This window comes from Sinocyclocheilus rhinocerous, unplaced genomic scaffold (genome assembly GCF_001515625.1).
Source record: "Sinocyclocheilus rhinocerous isolate Xijiao unplaced genomic scaffold, SAMN03320098_v1.1 scaffold2685, whole genome shotgun sequence".
Classification (NCBI taxonomy): Eukaryota; Metazoa; Chordata; class Actinopteri; order Cypriniformes; family Cyprinidae; genus Sinocyclocheilus; species Sinocyclocheilus rhinocerous.
In genome coordinates, this window is record NW_015667339.1 from 170,924 (window position 1) to 187,449 (window position 16,526).

General features: G+C 39.0%; 3 protein-coding genes across 5 annotated transcripts in view; 2 read left to right on the forward strand and 1 right to left on the reverse strand.

Annotated features, from left to right (window-relative positions):
* The window catches only part of LOC107733808 (vesicle-associated membrane protein 4-like), a 15,235-nt gene extending 9,527 nt beyond the window's left edge, over positions 1-5,708 (forward strand). The window contains exons 5-8 of one of the 3 annotated variants that reach the window (XM_016545605.1): positions 628-728; positions 2,835-2,914; positions 4,240-4,291; positions 4,469-5,706. In XM_016545605.1, coding sequence (XP_016401091.1) covers positions 628-728; positions 2,835-2,914; positions 4,240-4,291; positions 4,469-4,494 — 259 coding nt within the window. In that variant the 3' untranslated portion in view covers positions 4,495-5,706. Of the gene's footprint in view, positions 1-627; positions 729-2,834; positions 2,915-4,239; positions 4,292-4,468 lie in introns of all 3 variants that reach the window. The other 2 variants (XM_016545603.1, XM_016545604.1) reach the window with 2 other exon arrangements.
* A 2,032-nt stretch (positions 5,709-7,740) lies between these two features.
* Positions 7,741-14,992, forward strand: LOC107733809 (myocilin-like). The gene is made up of 5 exons (XM_016545607.1): positions 7,741-9,353; positions 12,283-12,348; positions 12,587-12,685; positions 13,270-13,391; positions 13,536-14,992. Exons 1-5 carry the CDS (start codon positions 8,876-8,878, stop codon positions 14,211-14,213), a joined length of 1,443 nt encoding a protein of 480 aa, XP_016401093.1. The 5' UTR covers positions 7,741-8,875; the 3' UTR covers positions 14,214-14,992.
* A 565-nt stretch (positions 14,993-15,557) lies between these two features.
* prrc2c (proline-rich coiled-coil 2C) overlaps positions 15,558-16,526 on the reverse strand; it is a 41,152-nt gene continuing 40,183 nt past the window's right edge. The window contains exon 33 of the mRNA XM_016545608.1: positions 15,558-15,865. Coding sequence (XP_016401094.1) covers positions 15,623-15,865 — 243 coding nt within the window. The 3' untranslated portion in view covers positions 15,558-15,622. The remainder of the gene's footprint in view (positions 15,866-16,526) is intronic.

The window sequence follows — 16,526 nt, forward strand, 5'->3', positions numbered from 1 at the left end:
CACACTACATATATCCTGCTTTTGTGGGGGTGGGTAGGGGTGTAAATTTTTGTTTTGTTTTTTCCCCATAGGTTTTTAACGTTCTAAAAGCTCTTTATTCCAAAGATGCTAGTCAGTGTATTCAGCAGGTGTAATGTATTGTAAGTTGCTTCAGAAGTATTGCAAGTATTACGTACAACAATAAAACAGTGCATTGACATAAAAAAGGAAATGTACTTTTGGTACTTAAGTACTTTTAAAAGCAAGTACTTCTGTACTTTTACTTAAGTAAAAATCTGTCTTTACAACTTTTACTTGTAATGGAGTAATATTTGACCAGCGGGATCTGTACTTTCACTCAAGTAATGGAGTACTTTGTCCGCCTCTGCGTCTATGAGATCAAATAGTTCAACTATTTGGATGTGTCTAGACCACGTCTAGCGAAACGTTCTCACCTCCCCACGACATTGCAGGGTCAACAGTTCGTAGTCATAATGATATCTTGTTTAATCCCGAGCGGTTCTCTTAGAAATAATAGAATCACGGACTCAAACATGTGCTCCTAAGCTGTAAAAATGTTCTGCTGAATCAATGGAAACGCCAGATTGTTCCTCTCATGTTGTCTTCTCTGTCTTGATGGCCCTTCAGGGTGCAGTCTCAGGTTGATGAGGTCATTGACGTCATGCAGGAGAACATCTCCAAAGTGATTGAACGTGGGGAACGGCTGGATGAGCTGCAGGATAAATCTGGTAAGATGGACATGGACAGATCACTATGAATTCTTAAGCACTTTGTGATTTGGTTGGATTCATGGGAATCAAGTCAAAAATGATTCATGAAACACAGTTTTTGAATAGCAGATCTTCTGCAATTAAAACCCTGTTCAAGTTCTTGTTTGGGGTGGAAAATATGCAATATTTTAAATGTTAGCTTCCCAAATTTTGCAGTTTAGTTTAATTCACTTGTGCATTGCAGATCGTCCTCTTTTAAAGCATATGTGAATTCAGGGCCGACGCTTATATCAGCGCATGAATAGATTGGGAAGCCGTGTGTAAACAAACTGTTATTCCAAATCAGTCATATTCAGTAGCTCACTACTCTTGACCAAACTTGATCCGGAGAACTGTGGGAAAGTGTTTTGAATTCCAATGGCATATGAATAAACCCTTCTGTTAGTTTCATATTTTGTTATTCGGGTATAACAAAATATGAAACTAACAGAAGGGTTTATTCATATGCCATTGGAATTCAAAACACTTTCCCACAGTTCTCCGGATCAAGTTTGGTCGAGTAGTGAGCCACTACCTCTAGTGTGTCGTGTCCCATTTCGGTTATTCCGTACATTTGGGTATTGCCAGGAGACATATGGCTAGGTTAGTGGGTAAAATGTCCCGTGTCCTACACGGTGGTGTGGTATTTTTCTCATTTTAGGCCCAGATGTGAAAAATAAACCACCTGTGTGCAAAAGACTTTTGCAGATGGTTTTGTTCAAGCTGATCTGAGATTAGTTACTAGTCTCATAACATTAAGTAGTGGAGTCAAATGAGCTAAAGCAGGTTCAAGCATAGCGTCCCTGTGACAAAGCCACATGTCTGGTCCTGTTTTTGTATATAGCTGTATACGAAAGCACATTTTGAGACCCGCATGGTGATGGTGAGGCTGAGGTATGTGTTCAGAATTGTGAAGTTCGAGCAGATCTTGTAGTTTTACATTGATTCAATTTTAAAGAGGAAAATAAAAGAGGTGACGTGTGCAATTTCCACACCTCGGAGTTACGATGATTTCCATTGGTTGAGCCAGTGTGACTGTTTTAAGCAGCTCGGAATGCTCAAATACCTTAATACACACATAATATTACTTAAATATGAAATTAGTGGTATGAAGTGTCAAGCAGTGTTGTTATTAACCAAAACTAAAATCTTAACTATTAAAAATCATTGTCATTAATTTAAATAATGCTGAAAAAATTTAATATAAGCATTAGATGAAGTGTAAATAAGTTGGTGTAAACAAAATAAATAAATAAATCTAATATAAATATTTAAAATAAAGAAAAAACATAAAATGACTAAAACTAAAATTTAAAATATTAATTGATCCTATAATAATATATAAATTATACTAAAATAAAACTGGACTGGCATCAAACTGGAAAAGAAAACCCTGTTTGCTGCTGAACTTCTCAAACATAGTCAGTTGTTACAGAAATGTTACATTATGTTGTTACAGTTGTTAAATTACATGTCAGTATGAAAATCAAAACAGGACTCTTCTGAGATCAAATACATTTTCTTTGTTTACTACACTTACCTACAGTACATTTTGCTTCCTTGCTGAAACTGCAATGCATTGTTTGCAACTAGAGAACAAGTAGCTTTATGGTGCAGCATCTGGAAGACATTGTCACTCACTAAAGAGAATTTATTCCACATGTTGACTGCAATACTGTCTTTGTACTAAAGGTGAATCTATAGACTGATCCTTAAGACTCATTTCTTGAATTTTTAAGGCTAAATGCAAAGAAACCGTCTGCACCTGTGTTCTTTGTATCTTTCTGGCTGTACACACATTCATCCTTCCTCTATGGTATTGTTGAATGGCAGCTGGTATGATCTCAGCTTTATTGATTCTTGTTCTTGCACTAATGAGGCTGGACGTGTTTTAATTGGTCCCACATGTTGCAGAGCTCTTAACATCCCAAAACAGTATTATGAAATTCAACAAGCATCTCCTGGAGATGGATACAATCCATATAAAACAATCACAGTTGTTTAGGAGTGTATATAGTTATATTATAATTAACATGCATGGAAGACAATCTTATTACTGATCCCCTTTTGTCAAATGACTTTCAGAAAGCCTATCGGACAATGCATCGGCGTTCAGCAGTAGAGCCAAGCATCTTCACAGAAGGATGTGGTGGAGAGACATGAAGGTGAGCCTCCATCCTGATGGTCTACCAATCCAAAGGGCCTTTGTTGTTAAGGTTGTTGTGTAAAATCACTGTATGGTGATTTACATCTACAAAACCTCACCGTGGCATTTTCCTAAACATCCGTGTTTCACAGCGCATGTGGAAATTTGCCTGATTCTTGATGTGATCGTGGGGATAATGTTCTTGTTAATGATTTTCAGTTTTGTTCAATTTTTGTTTTTTAATATCTGAAGAATATGCAAAAGTATGGTATTTGAGGTAAAAGGTGTCCCTACCGTTAGGGCTAAAGCTGCAATAAGTGACATGATAATAAATGGCAAGTATGACGTTTCAGTTTGTTGACTTAACATGGTCAGATTCAAATATTCAATGTCATTTATTAAATGGGGTCTCCACCTCAGAGATAATCACCGTACTTATAATGAAACACCATATTTAAAAACATACTAATCATATCATATAATACAATATAATTATTGTTACAACAGTAAAGCCATATGAAATATTTACTCAATCTGTATTGAGTAAAAGTATATTAAATAATTTTATCAAAATAATTATACAAAATTTACACATAATTTCCTAAAGTGATCACATCATGAAAAAGTGTGAACTTTAACACAAAATGTTAATTATTTTTAGATGATATACAATTATTATATAATATAATATACTATGTTAATTGTTAAATTATGCAAAACATAATGCAAAGCATTCCCCCCCTCCACCACCTCATACATTTACAGTGGGTATAGAAAAGAATCACCCATTTTGTTGCTTTGCAGTCTGAAATGAAGACGGACACAGTTTTTGTTTTATCCAGCTGTATACGAAAGCTCTTTTCATGCTAAGCTGATAAAAATGATCACAGCTGATAGTCAAATGGTTTTGTGTGCCATTGAGAAGGTCATTAGCTACACCTGATTGAGTTTACAAGTCATTTTTAGGAGGGGGTGATTCTTTTTTTTCCCCTGACATGTTGGTGTTATATCTTTCACTTGGATGTTATAAGTTGCACTGAGTAAATACAGCTGGATAAAACAAAAACTGTGTCCGTCTTCATTTCAGGCTGCAAAGCAACAAAATGTGATTATTTTAAAGGGGGTGATTATTGTCTATACCCACTGTATATGATATTTTGTGATCCGTATATGTAACAAAATGTGTTGCTCCATCAATGTTCAATAATAAGATATAATATATAATATAAAATATATGTATTTTCTGAAATCATACACTGTGGAGGCTCATTTTCCTTGAGGTGTGCCTTTAGCCACATTGTACACTATATAATTTTTGTCTTTGGTTTTCTCTTCTATCCCCAGATGAAAATGATTATAGCGCTGGTGGTTGTCATCCTTCTCCTCATCATAATCAGTAAGTCCACTCCAGACACACTTCTTCATGCTTACAAGAATTGAACCATATAAAGGGGGAAAATTTAGAACAGTCAGTACAATCCATTTGGTTTCATGCTGAGGCTGGGGACATTTGATTTTCTCCTGATTTTGCAACCTTCTTTTCCCTCTTTTTTGTTTTGTTTTGTTTTTGCAGTTCCTGTGATCTTGCGGTATCGCTAGTCTCTGGCAGGGAGGTTAGAGGCATGATGTACTCTTCCTCCCTCCTCTCCCTCGTCTTTCTGCTGTCATTCCTCCGTACCAGAGGGGGCGCTGCATAGGGTTGGGCTGCCCACTGTATTTGCCTATTTTGGTAGAGTCTGGAAACATAACAAACAGGGGCAGAGTTTACAACGCTGGTGCAGACCAATCTCTTGTATGCGCACAAACACAATGGTTATTTTGTTGTACATGCGTTCAGTAAGACTAAAGAAAATTAAAGATTTACTATACACAATGAAACATGGAGAAAAAAATGTTAGCCCTGCATTCTGGTGGTATTTCGATGTCCTATTTATAGTTAATTAGACGTTAGAGCCGTTCCGCTTACACCATAATACACACGTTTATCAATTAAACTGGATCCATTTCCCACAAAGGTAGGTCTAGAAATACTGTCTTCTCAGGTGGGTGGGGCCAAACGGGAAACCTGATGATGTCACACTGTACCATGGCTGTGATGTCATCATTTGTATAACTCCTGTAAGTTTTAACATGGGCAAAACATTGGGTATAATTCAAGTTAGTCTGAAAGGCAACAAGTAATGTTACTTAATATTTGCTGCTATTACTTGCTGTAATGTTGTTTGCATATTTGGCAACAAAGTTTTAATTGACTGTGGTTAATTGTGTTGAGTTGGTTATTATTTTATATATGAAGGAATTCTTATCGGCATTTTTAACAGTTTATCATGCTTGTAAAATGGATTATGTAAAAATTGTAGTTATCTTCACTGGTCACTGGTGTAATTTTAACAGCTTGTTATAGGTGAGTAATGTAATAGTTGTGTGTGATGATGATTTGGTTGACTGTTGCTGAAGGTGACCTGAACACATCTGTACATTTGGTTTAATCCATATTATTTTACTGATTTTTATTTTTTTTTGGTTTTGTTATATTTATTTGTAAATATCTATTCCCTAAGTCAGTCGGCACTGGCTTTCCATTGGAAGACTGTGAAATAATCTTGCATTTAAAATAAAGCGATTTTAAAGGGCATCTGATCGGATTCATTGCGTTGGAATTGAGGTGTCTTCAGTCCTGGCGTGATATGACAGGATTACAGCAAGAAGCAATATATCAAACAATACAGGACTCGACGATAACAAAAAAAAGAATTTTACTTCAATGCTTTTGTGTTCAGTCTCCCCAAGAAACTTTGCGAATGCATTAGTTTTGCAAACGAACGCAACATTTCGTGGAGGATCAAATACGTTTGCGAGAGAACGCAAAGTTTCTCAAGAGGAACGCAAACGTTTTGCGAGAGAACGCAAAGTTTCTCAGGAGAGCCCAGTCCTTTTGAGAGAAGACACAAAAGTTTTGTGAGAGAACGCAAAGGCATTGAAATATTTATGGGCTCCATAGAAAGGCCTTTAACTCGTGTTTTCATGACATGGGTGATGCTTTAGAACATGTTCAGTGGCTTCATACACTATATGGTTCATAATTCCCTTTTTATATATCTCCAAATATTTACAGCGTAACTCTGTTGACCTGAACTATACTTACCAAGGTAAATGGCTTGTCATCGTCATTGTCATTTAAAACATTAGCATTTATGGTTTATTATTAAAGGCTTTTTATAGCACGATGTATTGTATTTCCCTCTTTAAAGTTGAAAATCAACTCCTTGGTCAGCCCTTAAAGTTCTGATTCAAACACCAGCTCCTGAGTCTTACTCCTTTAGATCTGTTTTCATTACCCTTTAAGCATCATTGCATTCCTCACACTGAATTACTTTCTTTCAGCCTTTTATTCCTCTGTTCCAGCATTTTGTCTGTTCTTCTCGTCTCAGTCATCTACTTTGGTTCCCATGTGTTCATGGCAGACAGCTTCACTCCATCTGTACTGGCCATGGTTGGACAGAAACAGGCAAAAAATACTGTAGTAGTAGGCTAGATGAAATCTCAATAAGCATCCAGTATCCAAGGCTCTGCATTCCTTATATTTGTTTCAGACTTTTGAATGGAGAGACGTATATATGTATGTATGCATGTATGTATAGTTGCACAGTCAACAAATGCTACTGAATGTTTGTTGCAGGTCTACAGTTCTGAACTTGCTGGAAATGTCTTAAATACTCAGAAACAAAAGGCCCTCGTGATATGTTTTGTACTCTTTTGAGACCGATATCATAAATCCAGAATCCTATGTCTGTATGGAGTTTGTAAAAGACATAAGTGGGACTGCAGATATGAACTGGATAGGCGGAGAGAATGTTAAAGACTTGGCTGAAGGAATGTAAGCTTTGATTCTGCAGCATCCTTCATTGTCAGCGTCTGCAGTTACTGCCATAGATTGAGCATTTGACATGAAGGATTTAATTGGACATGATTTGCAAGCATGGTCTTGTAAATGCAGAGCGTTTCTGGTAAATGTCTGTTTTCTGCAATCTCCCATAAATCTGATGTGGTGATAGATGAAATGAAGCCTGCGAGGTGAAAGCTGAGAGCTCTGATGGTGGTTCTGAAGAATGGCCAGAAAGTTGCAAGCAAAGGTGTTGAAAAGAAAAGATGTTAAAACTTCCAGCCTCTCCTGGATACCACTCACATTATAGCATAACTATAATGTTATGATTGATGTCATAACATTATAGTGCAAAATATTAAACCAAGTGGCATTTATTTTTAGGACCTCAAGTGCACTTTTCAAGCAAAACGTTTCCCAAAAACAAGTTTGACAGATTATAAAACAGATATTCAGCATCAAGAATATAACATTTTCAAGAATATGTAACCTATTCTATGCAATGAACGACTCTGCTAGGTCACCTGTATGAACTTAAGGAGAACTGACAATTACTAAAAATCAGCTTCATAACACTTTGTTTACAAGTCATTGAAAATTGCTCAGAAAAGTGAAGCTAGTTGTAAAAAATACAATGAAATCCATCCATACAAAAAAAAATTAAAAATTTGGGACATCAACACAGTTTTGGGGAAAAAATGCGTGCCAAAGTGTGTCCTTGCTAGTTGTATGTCAGTTGAAGACAGATTCCAGTTCTGGGCCATATTATAGTGTGAAGTTGTTATGAGCCAATGTTTATGGAGCAAAATAACAAATACAACAAGTGACAGACTTATTGAGAGAAAGAGAGGTGATGAACTGTGGAGGGAAGATGGGTGAAAATTGCAGTAGGATGTCATAAGTAGATGAGAAAAAGAAAACTAAATATCAAGGGATTGTGAAGGTTGGTGACAGAACGAAAAAATGAGCAAGGGAGCATATTGATTCTGAAGCCTGATGCTGTTATTCGTGTTACATTAAATTGTCACAAATGCCATCATCAAGCATGTAACATTTCAAACAAGCATTGACGCCTGCTACTGTTTGCGTCACGTTCTGACCCCTTTAGCTAAACGCCACATGTAAACCAACACTGCAGACCTCCCCCATGGGCTGTCCGGTAGGGGTAACTCTAGCCAAATTTACCCCCTCTTAGCAGCTTGTCTTGGGTTCCCCATAGCGAGATCCCTGGCTGCGAATTACCAGCAGCAAACCGATAGGTCCACATACACCGCATCACCCAAATTAGAAAGCAGCAGGAAGGTATGCACTCCCCCAGTAGTTACCTTCTGAATCACACACACACGCGCGCTAGTTTGTTTGGTACATTACATAAGTAATCACTACAATACCCAGTGGGAAAATGCTTGCGCATACAAACCAATAAATAACACTTGGACAAAAACCCCTGTGTTCACCTGTGGTCGCCCTTGCATTCCTGCACACAAAAGCAAAACAAACAGCACACAAACCAACCCACACATGCTCCGATGTGCCCTCCAAGAGGAGGTGGCAAAGACAGAACTCTGAAAAGATATTTTTATTGGGGCAATCCCTCAAGCACACAGCATCCCTCCTTTTCTTCCGTCCCTCTTTGAGTCTCTCACTCCTTCCTCCCCTCCCTCCCTTTCCTCCTTGACTGTATAAATAAGTCCCAGCGTAATGTGCGTGGACTCAGAGAAACTGCCTCCAAACCTGAAGACACAAACTGTGGGATCACAGACATCAAAGCGAGACATCAACCACCAATCATAGTGAAACGCTCCAATCAGCCCCTCAAAGGCAACCCTTTACACAACTGAGAGAAAGTCAGTGGGAACGGAAGATTGAATAGGCTCAGGTGAGAGGTCATTAGTGGAATGCCAGTGAAGTGAGCGGCTCCGGTTACACTTGTGAGGTAAAAGGGAAAGAACAGATTAGTGCCGGAGCTAAAGAGGACAAGGCAGACAAGTGATCCACAAAAAGAGTAGATTCACCTTTGTGTAAACCTACTTCCTGGAGGTAGAGCATCAGATAAAGACAGAAAGAAGTTTCTAGGTATCTGTGGTCCACCTCAACATGTGGTTTTTGGCTGTGTTGTGGGCTTCCTGCCTGCTGATGGGCACCCATGCTCAAAGCAGCACTAGTTTTCGTCGGGCGAATGCCGGCAATGGTCGTTGCCAGTACACCTTCACGGTGGACAGCCCTACAGAAACCAGTTGTCCATCACCAGGTTCAAGTCCCGAGATGGAGGCCCTGAAATCTCGCCTGGGGCTGCTAGAGGCGCTGGTGGCCCGCCTCGTAGGAGGGGACACCTTGTCAGAGTCATCCCAGGGCTCTGGATCTCAGTCAGGCCTCCAGGATGCATACAACCAGGTGATGGGGGAGAATGCCCAGCTCCAGAGAGAGAAGCAAAGTCTGGACAGACAGGTTCAGGACCTGCAGCAGAGGATGGAAGAGCTCCGACAGGAGGCTGAGAGGTTGAGGAGCAGACCCTGCATGCAACAACCTCCTCCAAGAGTGCCGCAAAATGACAACAGCTTCAGACCAGGATCAGGTGAGTACTGACAACCAAGCAATTTGTTAAGATTCATCTCACACCAAATTGTCTTTTGGCAAAGGTTAGCCAAATGTTCACTACCTTATATATCTGTGATGTGCATTCCTAGAAACAATTAACAAAATGTATACAAAATAAGTACAAGACCTTGTCAAGGGGCAGTACCCTCAAATAGGCAACTTTGTGCCTTATTACACAGTGGTAACTTAAGGGTACATATTAGTACTCTAAGATGCTAAAATGTATTCTTTGGGGGAAAATAAGGTACAGAGGTGTCCCTTTGAAGGTATTGTCCCAGTGACAAGCTGTCGTACCCATAAAGATTCCATGTAAGCAAATTGGCATGGTAGGTTCACTGGCACCATAGAAAAGACTCACAACGGTTTATGTGTACATTTCCATAGTTATACCTGCCTGGAAGTGTGAGTCATATTTCGGGTGGTATGGGTGAGCAGGTCATTGTGTTCATTTCAAAGCAGGAGGAAACAGTATAGATAGAGCAGAGTTGAACTAAGCGACTCCCTGTCATTGAAAGAGACGCGAGAGACTGAGAGAGACATGAGGGTGTTGGGGGCAAGCTTCTAAAGCAGTAAAACATAAGTACTGTGTTAATACTCAGCAATAAACTCTGCTCCCAGCAGACCGCTGACTGATGCTGCGTGAGGAGGGGTGGAGGTCAGGGGTAACTGATCCCTACTGGGGTTGTTAGTGTAAGTGTTGGTACCTTAAAACGGTTAAACTTTACTGACATATTCTTTTAACAAAAATAATATTTAAGCAAGCAACCAAGTTGCTATTCTGTACTATAGCATGATGTAGAGTAGGATACCACAGTTCTATAAACAAAGTTAATATTGAGCAACTTACATGTTAGACACAATTTGGTCATTTTTTCCCAAATGAATTGTATTTTTTAAAGGTTTTTCTCCCCACCAGCTTCTCTTTTCCATGTTCTGCCATATTTGACATCTGTTCTGCTTCTCACACTGACACCGGTGATCAGCACCACAGCTCCTCACATCTGCACCATACATCATGTAAAATACAACAACAACTGACAGTGTTTAATAAGACAGAGGACAGAAGCAATGGACTGTGGAGACCCTCTGTGGAAGACAGATTCCGGCTCTTTGAGATTGAAAAGAACACAGGCCATCTGTCTTGCACATCCTCACCCTCTTGGATTCAGTGTTTTGCTTGTAGGTTCACAGTCCCTTTAGCACCCTAAATATCCTACCATGCAAATGTAAACTCTCAGAAAGGGGCTGAACAAACAGTAATTTACCAGCGAGTATAAAAGCTTTATTTACATTGGCTAATAGCAAGGTTTAAAGGTGCCCTTAATACTTGTTTATGTTGCTCTGGCTGATGGCAGTCATCTTGGGCTGACACTTAGCAGCGTGATGTGAATGTCATGCAAAAGCAAAGATTTTCAGGTACTGATGCCATTGTAGAAATGCACATTTTAATTTAGTATTAGGGTACTGATGACTGCAATCTTTATCTAATGTGAATGTGAATGTCAAAAGTATTGTTTATTTCAGTGTAAAACATTTTAATGAGGAAAAATGACTGAGCAGTAAAGCTGAACATGCAAACAGTCCTTGCAATAAAAAAAGAGATCAGGAACCTTGTGCCATTTAGCCATATGGATATTGTCAGTGTCACCTCATTGAGTACGAACATATAAATGTGTAATCTTGATGTCTTGCCTCTGGAGATTGAACTGTTTTGGAAATTTTCACTCAGATGTTTTAAGTGAAAGGAATTCTCATTTAGAATTATAATAAGTGTTGGCATCTGCTTCACAGACTAGAGTTGCAAAACCCAAAAGCATTCAAACAATACAAAAAAAAAAAAAAACTCCAGTCTTCAAGATGTTAGATGGGAAGGCTCTTGCAAATAAATTAGCCTGCAACACGCTACCAGCTGGTCTAGAGGGTTCTTGAAGATCTGCTTGATCTCTCCGGGAACCATTAGGCACGTTATACAGATAAGCACAAACACCTGCAAACAAACCTTGGGAATTACATGCTTTTGTTGTCTAGTAGTGACGCATAGATCCTGTGTCCATGAGCATGTGTTGATTATAGGGATAAAGGACAGTAACTACAGACCCTCCCACTGCAGGTCTGAGCAGGCTATCATCGGCAGAAGCACCAGTCGGAGTCCTTTTTAACTCTTGTCACAGCAATCAATCAAAGTCAGCTTCCAGATGTTCATGTCTCAAAGTGTAACATTATAAAAGCCTGTAAACATGTTAGCACATGATCAGACAATGATAATGTGGCACCATAGTTTGTCATAGGGCTTAACAGAAACGATTTAGTCCTTGGGCAATTTAAGTGACAAAATGAAGGGAGTGGGGATAATGTGAGTTGTTCAGGTCCTCTCTGCATTTTTATTGGGACCAAACAAAACTATATACAAATTTCCAACAAGGTTTTCTCAACCATCTTCCACTGTTTGGTATTTCTGCATCAGAAAATGACACACGTTGGCTTTAAAAATTGACTTTGCTTTTGTTTGAGATTGCTAACCAGGGTGTGTGAATGCGCACCCTGCTGTGCACGTCTGAGTTTCGGATGTGTAATGGGAGGTCTGGAGTCTTTCAGGCTCTGGGACAGCTGGGAATCTACTCAGGCCTGTTTATTTCCTTCTGTTAGATTCCTGACTGTCAGTAGAGCTGCCAGTCCCCCAAAACCGTGCAACATACCTCTCTCATGCAACTCAGGATCAATACCAAGCCCTACTCAACTTGTTTAGATTTCTGTCATGGCACTCTGGGATACTGGTGGATCTCAGTTGAGAGTCGATTATCTCTTTTTGACCATCTATCTTAACATTATCTGGTTACTCTAGACTGCAATTAAGGGACCGTAAACATCCCCAGACCATAACAGCATCATGTGCCTTTGCCTTTTAGGACCTGCACTCTCCCACCTGGTATCAAGGCCTGTGAATACACGAGGAGACAAAAGCAGTTTAAGAGGTATGGGGTAACAAGGGTATATTTACACTAGCAGAAAACAAACTGCACCATCATAATAGATGAATCCACGTCCATGCTGCACAATGGAAATAGTCTTCCAAACAAGAGTTCTTTGATATTCTGACTGCAATGTCATGGTCACTAGTTGCCATTCTTATAGTGAAGGCTTGGCAAATGTAAACCTTCACAAGCACGTCTCAATCAGAGTATGTGAATTTCTGTCCTCATGCTCTCCTAGATTCTGCATGGCATTACAAGAATCCTGGATACCAGGAGCTGACGGCGGTAGTCACTGAGGTTTCTGCCCCAAATCTGGAAGGTCCAACGGACATCTCAGGTGAGAGTCACACCCTAACTCTAGCCTTTCACTCAAAAGTGACAATCTAGTAAATGTCTTCCGACACTGTCAAAGCATGCTGATATATATATATATATATAAATACATCATGCTCCTACATCTCAGCTGCCTGAAAAAATTACACCATGCACATAGTATTCATTCCTGCTGACAGCACTAACACAAATACTGCTATTTTTACCAATTAATTTGCGTCTAAAATAATGTTTACGAAGGCGCCAAAATGGTAATGTGAATCACTTGATAGGACCATGTTTCTAAACAAAGACATCAAGGTTTGGGTTGTTCCCAGGAAGTCCTTTGAATTCTGCCAACCATCCCTTCCCCCAGTACCTCTCTCTTACAGGGCATTTTAGGAAAGGGTAAGTTATGCTTCTAATCTTTTACACTCAAAGGAATGGTAGGACAAGGTGTCCTCTCTTCCACCTTTAGCCATATTTAGCAGATTTTGGTTCAACGGGGTCTCCTTTCAACCCGTCACTGGCTCCATGTGCAATCTGAAATTGATGTTTCCTCAAAATCATTTGGTTTTCCAACAATTGTCCAATCTCTTGATTTTTCAGGCTGTGGTGATCTGGTGTGGGTCCAGGAGCCTGAGGTGCACCGCAAGGCTGACAGCATTGCTGGTAAATACGGTGTCTGGATGCAAGACCCAGAAGCTAAAGAACCTTATGGTCCAGAGATGGTATGGCGCATCATCTTCACATTAAATCATTTATATTTTTGCATCCGTCCATGATAAATATGCTAAATGCTATAAAATATATTCCTTTGACTAACAAATTCCAAAATAGATAATCTAATCATATCAGGTTTTTAATAAATTGAGGCTACATTTATGTCATGGCGCATTGATGCTGTAGGGTCTGAAGTTCGTCAACTCTTCGGGTATGAAAACATGGACCAGCTGTCACGGGGCTTTCCCACTAAAGTCCTCCTCTTGCCAGAATCTATGGTGAGCACGGGTGCCACAATGTACAGAGGCTCCTTGTACTACCAACGAAGGCTCAGCCGCACCCTTCTAAGATACGATCTACAATCAGAGAGCATTGCTGCCCGCCGTGATCTTCCCCATGCTGGCTTTCATGGTCAGTTCCCCTACTCCTGGGGAGGCTACACAGACATTGACCTGGCAGTAGATGAGAATGGTCTATGGGCCATATACAGCACCAACAAAGCCAAGGGTGCTATTATGATCTCCCAGCTGGACCCTCACAACCTGGAGGTGAAGGGCACCTGGGAGACTAAAATCCGCAAGACATCCGTGGCCAATGCTTTTATGATCTGTGGCAATCTGTATACGGTAGCTAGTTACACCTCGCCAAACACCACCATAAATTACATGTATGACACTGCAACCAGCCTGGATAAAACAATCTCAGTGCCGTTCAAAAACCGCTATCGCTACAACAGCATGGTAGACTATAACCCAGCACAGAGAAAGCTATATGCTTGGGATAACTATTACATGGTATCTTATAATGTGAGACTAGGCAAGCAGGAGTAAAGTGAAGACATCAGCATAAATTTCCATATCACCTAGCTTATAGACTCGTTTTGTAATGTTTTAATATTAACATCCAGAGGGACAGCTATTGTTGGATTTACTGGAATTCAAAGACAATCATAGACAACTGGACAAGAATCAACTAGAAGTATGCTGATGACATTAATAATAGCGCCAGCAGTAGGTATGTATATATATAATGAATACAGCAAATATAAAAATTTCCTGATAATATTCAAGCACAATGACTTCTATATAAGCTGTTATTTTTAAGACAACAGTTAAAGACAGTAAGCATACCAGTGACTACATTGTATAGCTTCACATTAAGAAATCATTTATATTTTTGCATCCATCCATGATAAATATGCTAAATGCTATAAAATATATTCCTTTGACTAACAAATTCCAAAATAGATAATTTATCTAATCATATCAGGTTTTTAATAAATTGAGGCTACATTTATGTCCTCTGTGATTTTGTCCACTTAACATGTTAATAGAGAAATTATTTTTCTACCTTTGTAAGTAACTTCTCTTCTTTTTTTTGTTTACGGCACTGAATAAATTCAAGGAAGGAGGAAAATATAATGGCATACAATTCATTACAGTAAGCCTGCCTCTTGATTGATACATTGTACAGAGTTGTGTACATGCTCTAACCCTTACGTAATTATGCTATCGTAACTCTGTATAAGTTAAATATTTTCCGTTTTCTCTTTTGAATTTGCCTCGAGACTTGTGTGCAGCTTGAGATGTTAAGATTGGAATCTTGTGGCTATGGAAGTGTATTAACTTATATGAAAATAAAGATCCTCTGTGATTTTGTCCACTTAACATGTTAATAGAGAAATTATTTTTCTACCTTTGTAAGTAACTTCTCTTCTTTTTTTTGTTTACGGCACTGAATAAATTCAAGGAAGGGGGAAAATATAATGGCATACAATTCATTACAGTAAGCCTGCCTCTTGATTGATACATTGTACAGAGTTGTGTACATGCTTTAATCCTTACGTAATTATGCTATCGTAACTCTGTATAAGTTAAATATTTTCCGTTTTCTCTTTTGAATTTGCCTCAAGACTTGTGTGCAGCTTGAGATGTTAAGATTGGAATCTTGTGGCTATGGAAGTGTATTAACTTATATGAAAATAAAGATTAAAAAAAGTCAGCTTTTCATTTGCTTTCTTTTTTTTGTTTTGTATGCATGCACAGAGATATATTAATGAATTCATAACCTCAAAACACCCCCCAAAAAACTGACATCAAAACCACAGCTCATTTTTACAGCATATTATTTTATTAGTTTCTGTAACCAAACCAGGAGAATGTAAATAAGACCCCCTCCCCTGGCACTCGGCCTTTCAGTCCATCCTTCCATCCATCTGTCCTTCCTGAAGCAGTAACGACTATTTGCTCTCTTCTGGTTTGATGGCCTGTGGTTTGATCGGACCCGTCCGGATGGGTTTGGTTGTTGCAGATTTGTCGGACTCTGCACGGTCTGATGGCACCCCCTGGTGATTTGAAGTGATGATGTCAGTGGGTTTGCCTGCTCCTTCTATACGGGTTGGCTTGCTGACTGGAGCCTTGAGCTGTTGTTGCTCAGAGAAGAACTTGTGGGTAGACTGTAATACCTCTGCTCTTTGTTTAGCCTGAGAGAGAGAAAGATGAACATTTAAAGCCAAAACAGAAAATGACCTCATATACCACCTCTAAAGTAGTGCTTCTCAAATTTTTGTGACTCCAAGGCCCCCCCATTGCCCACAAAAATGTTCAAAGGTCCTATTACTGGATACCAGTGTTAATTTTGACAGCAAATTTTGACTTCGTTTTAGTCAGTCTTTTGACTAAAATGCCATTTAGTTTGTCATATTTTAGTCATCTGAATTGTTTTTAGTGTTAGTCTAGTTTTAGTCGACTAAATATCATAAGATTTTAGTCGACTAAATCTACAGTAAATTTTGTCTGCTAAAATCGAATGGGTTTAGTTACAGCGCATTTATTAAGTATTTCTCTAAAATTTCCAAACTCATTATATAGGTTTGATACTAAGGTCTTATCATGATAGACACTGATTTAACTGCGGTGACGCACAACATGCCTTCATGTTCAAATTGAATAAAACCACTTCTCATAAAGAAGAACATGGTCTTCTTTTTAATGAAATACCAATGGTTATATATAGGCTAATTATGCAACTTGTTTACCATATTCTTCACTCTTTCAAGCAGACATTTATTTCTATAAATAAATTTAGATGAATCTTTAGGGCTACTAAAGTTTTTCAGTCAAGAGCAGTGAGTGATTTTCTGT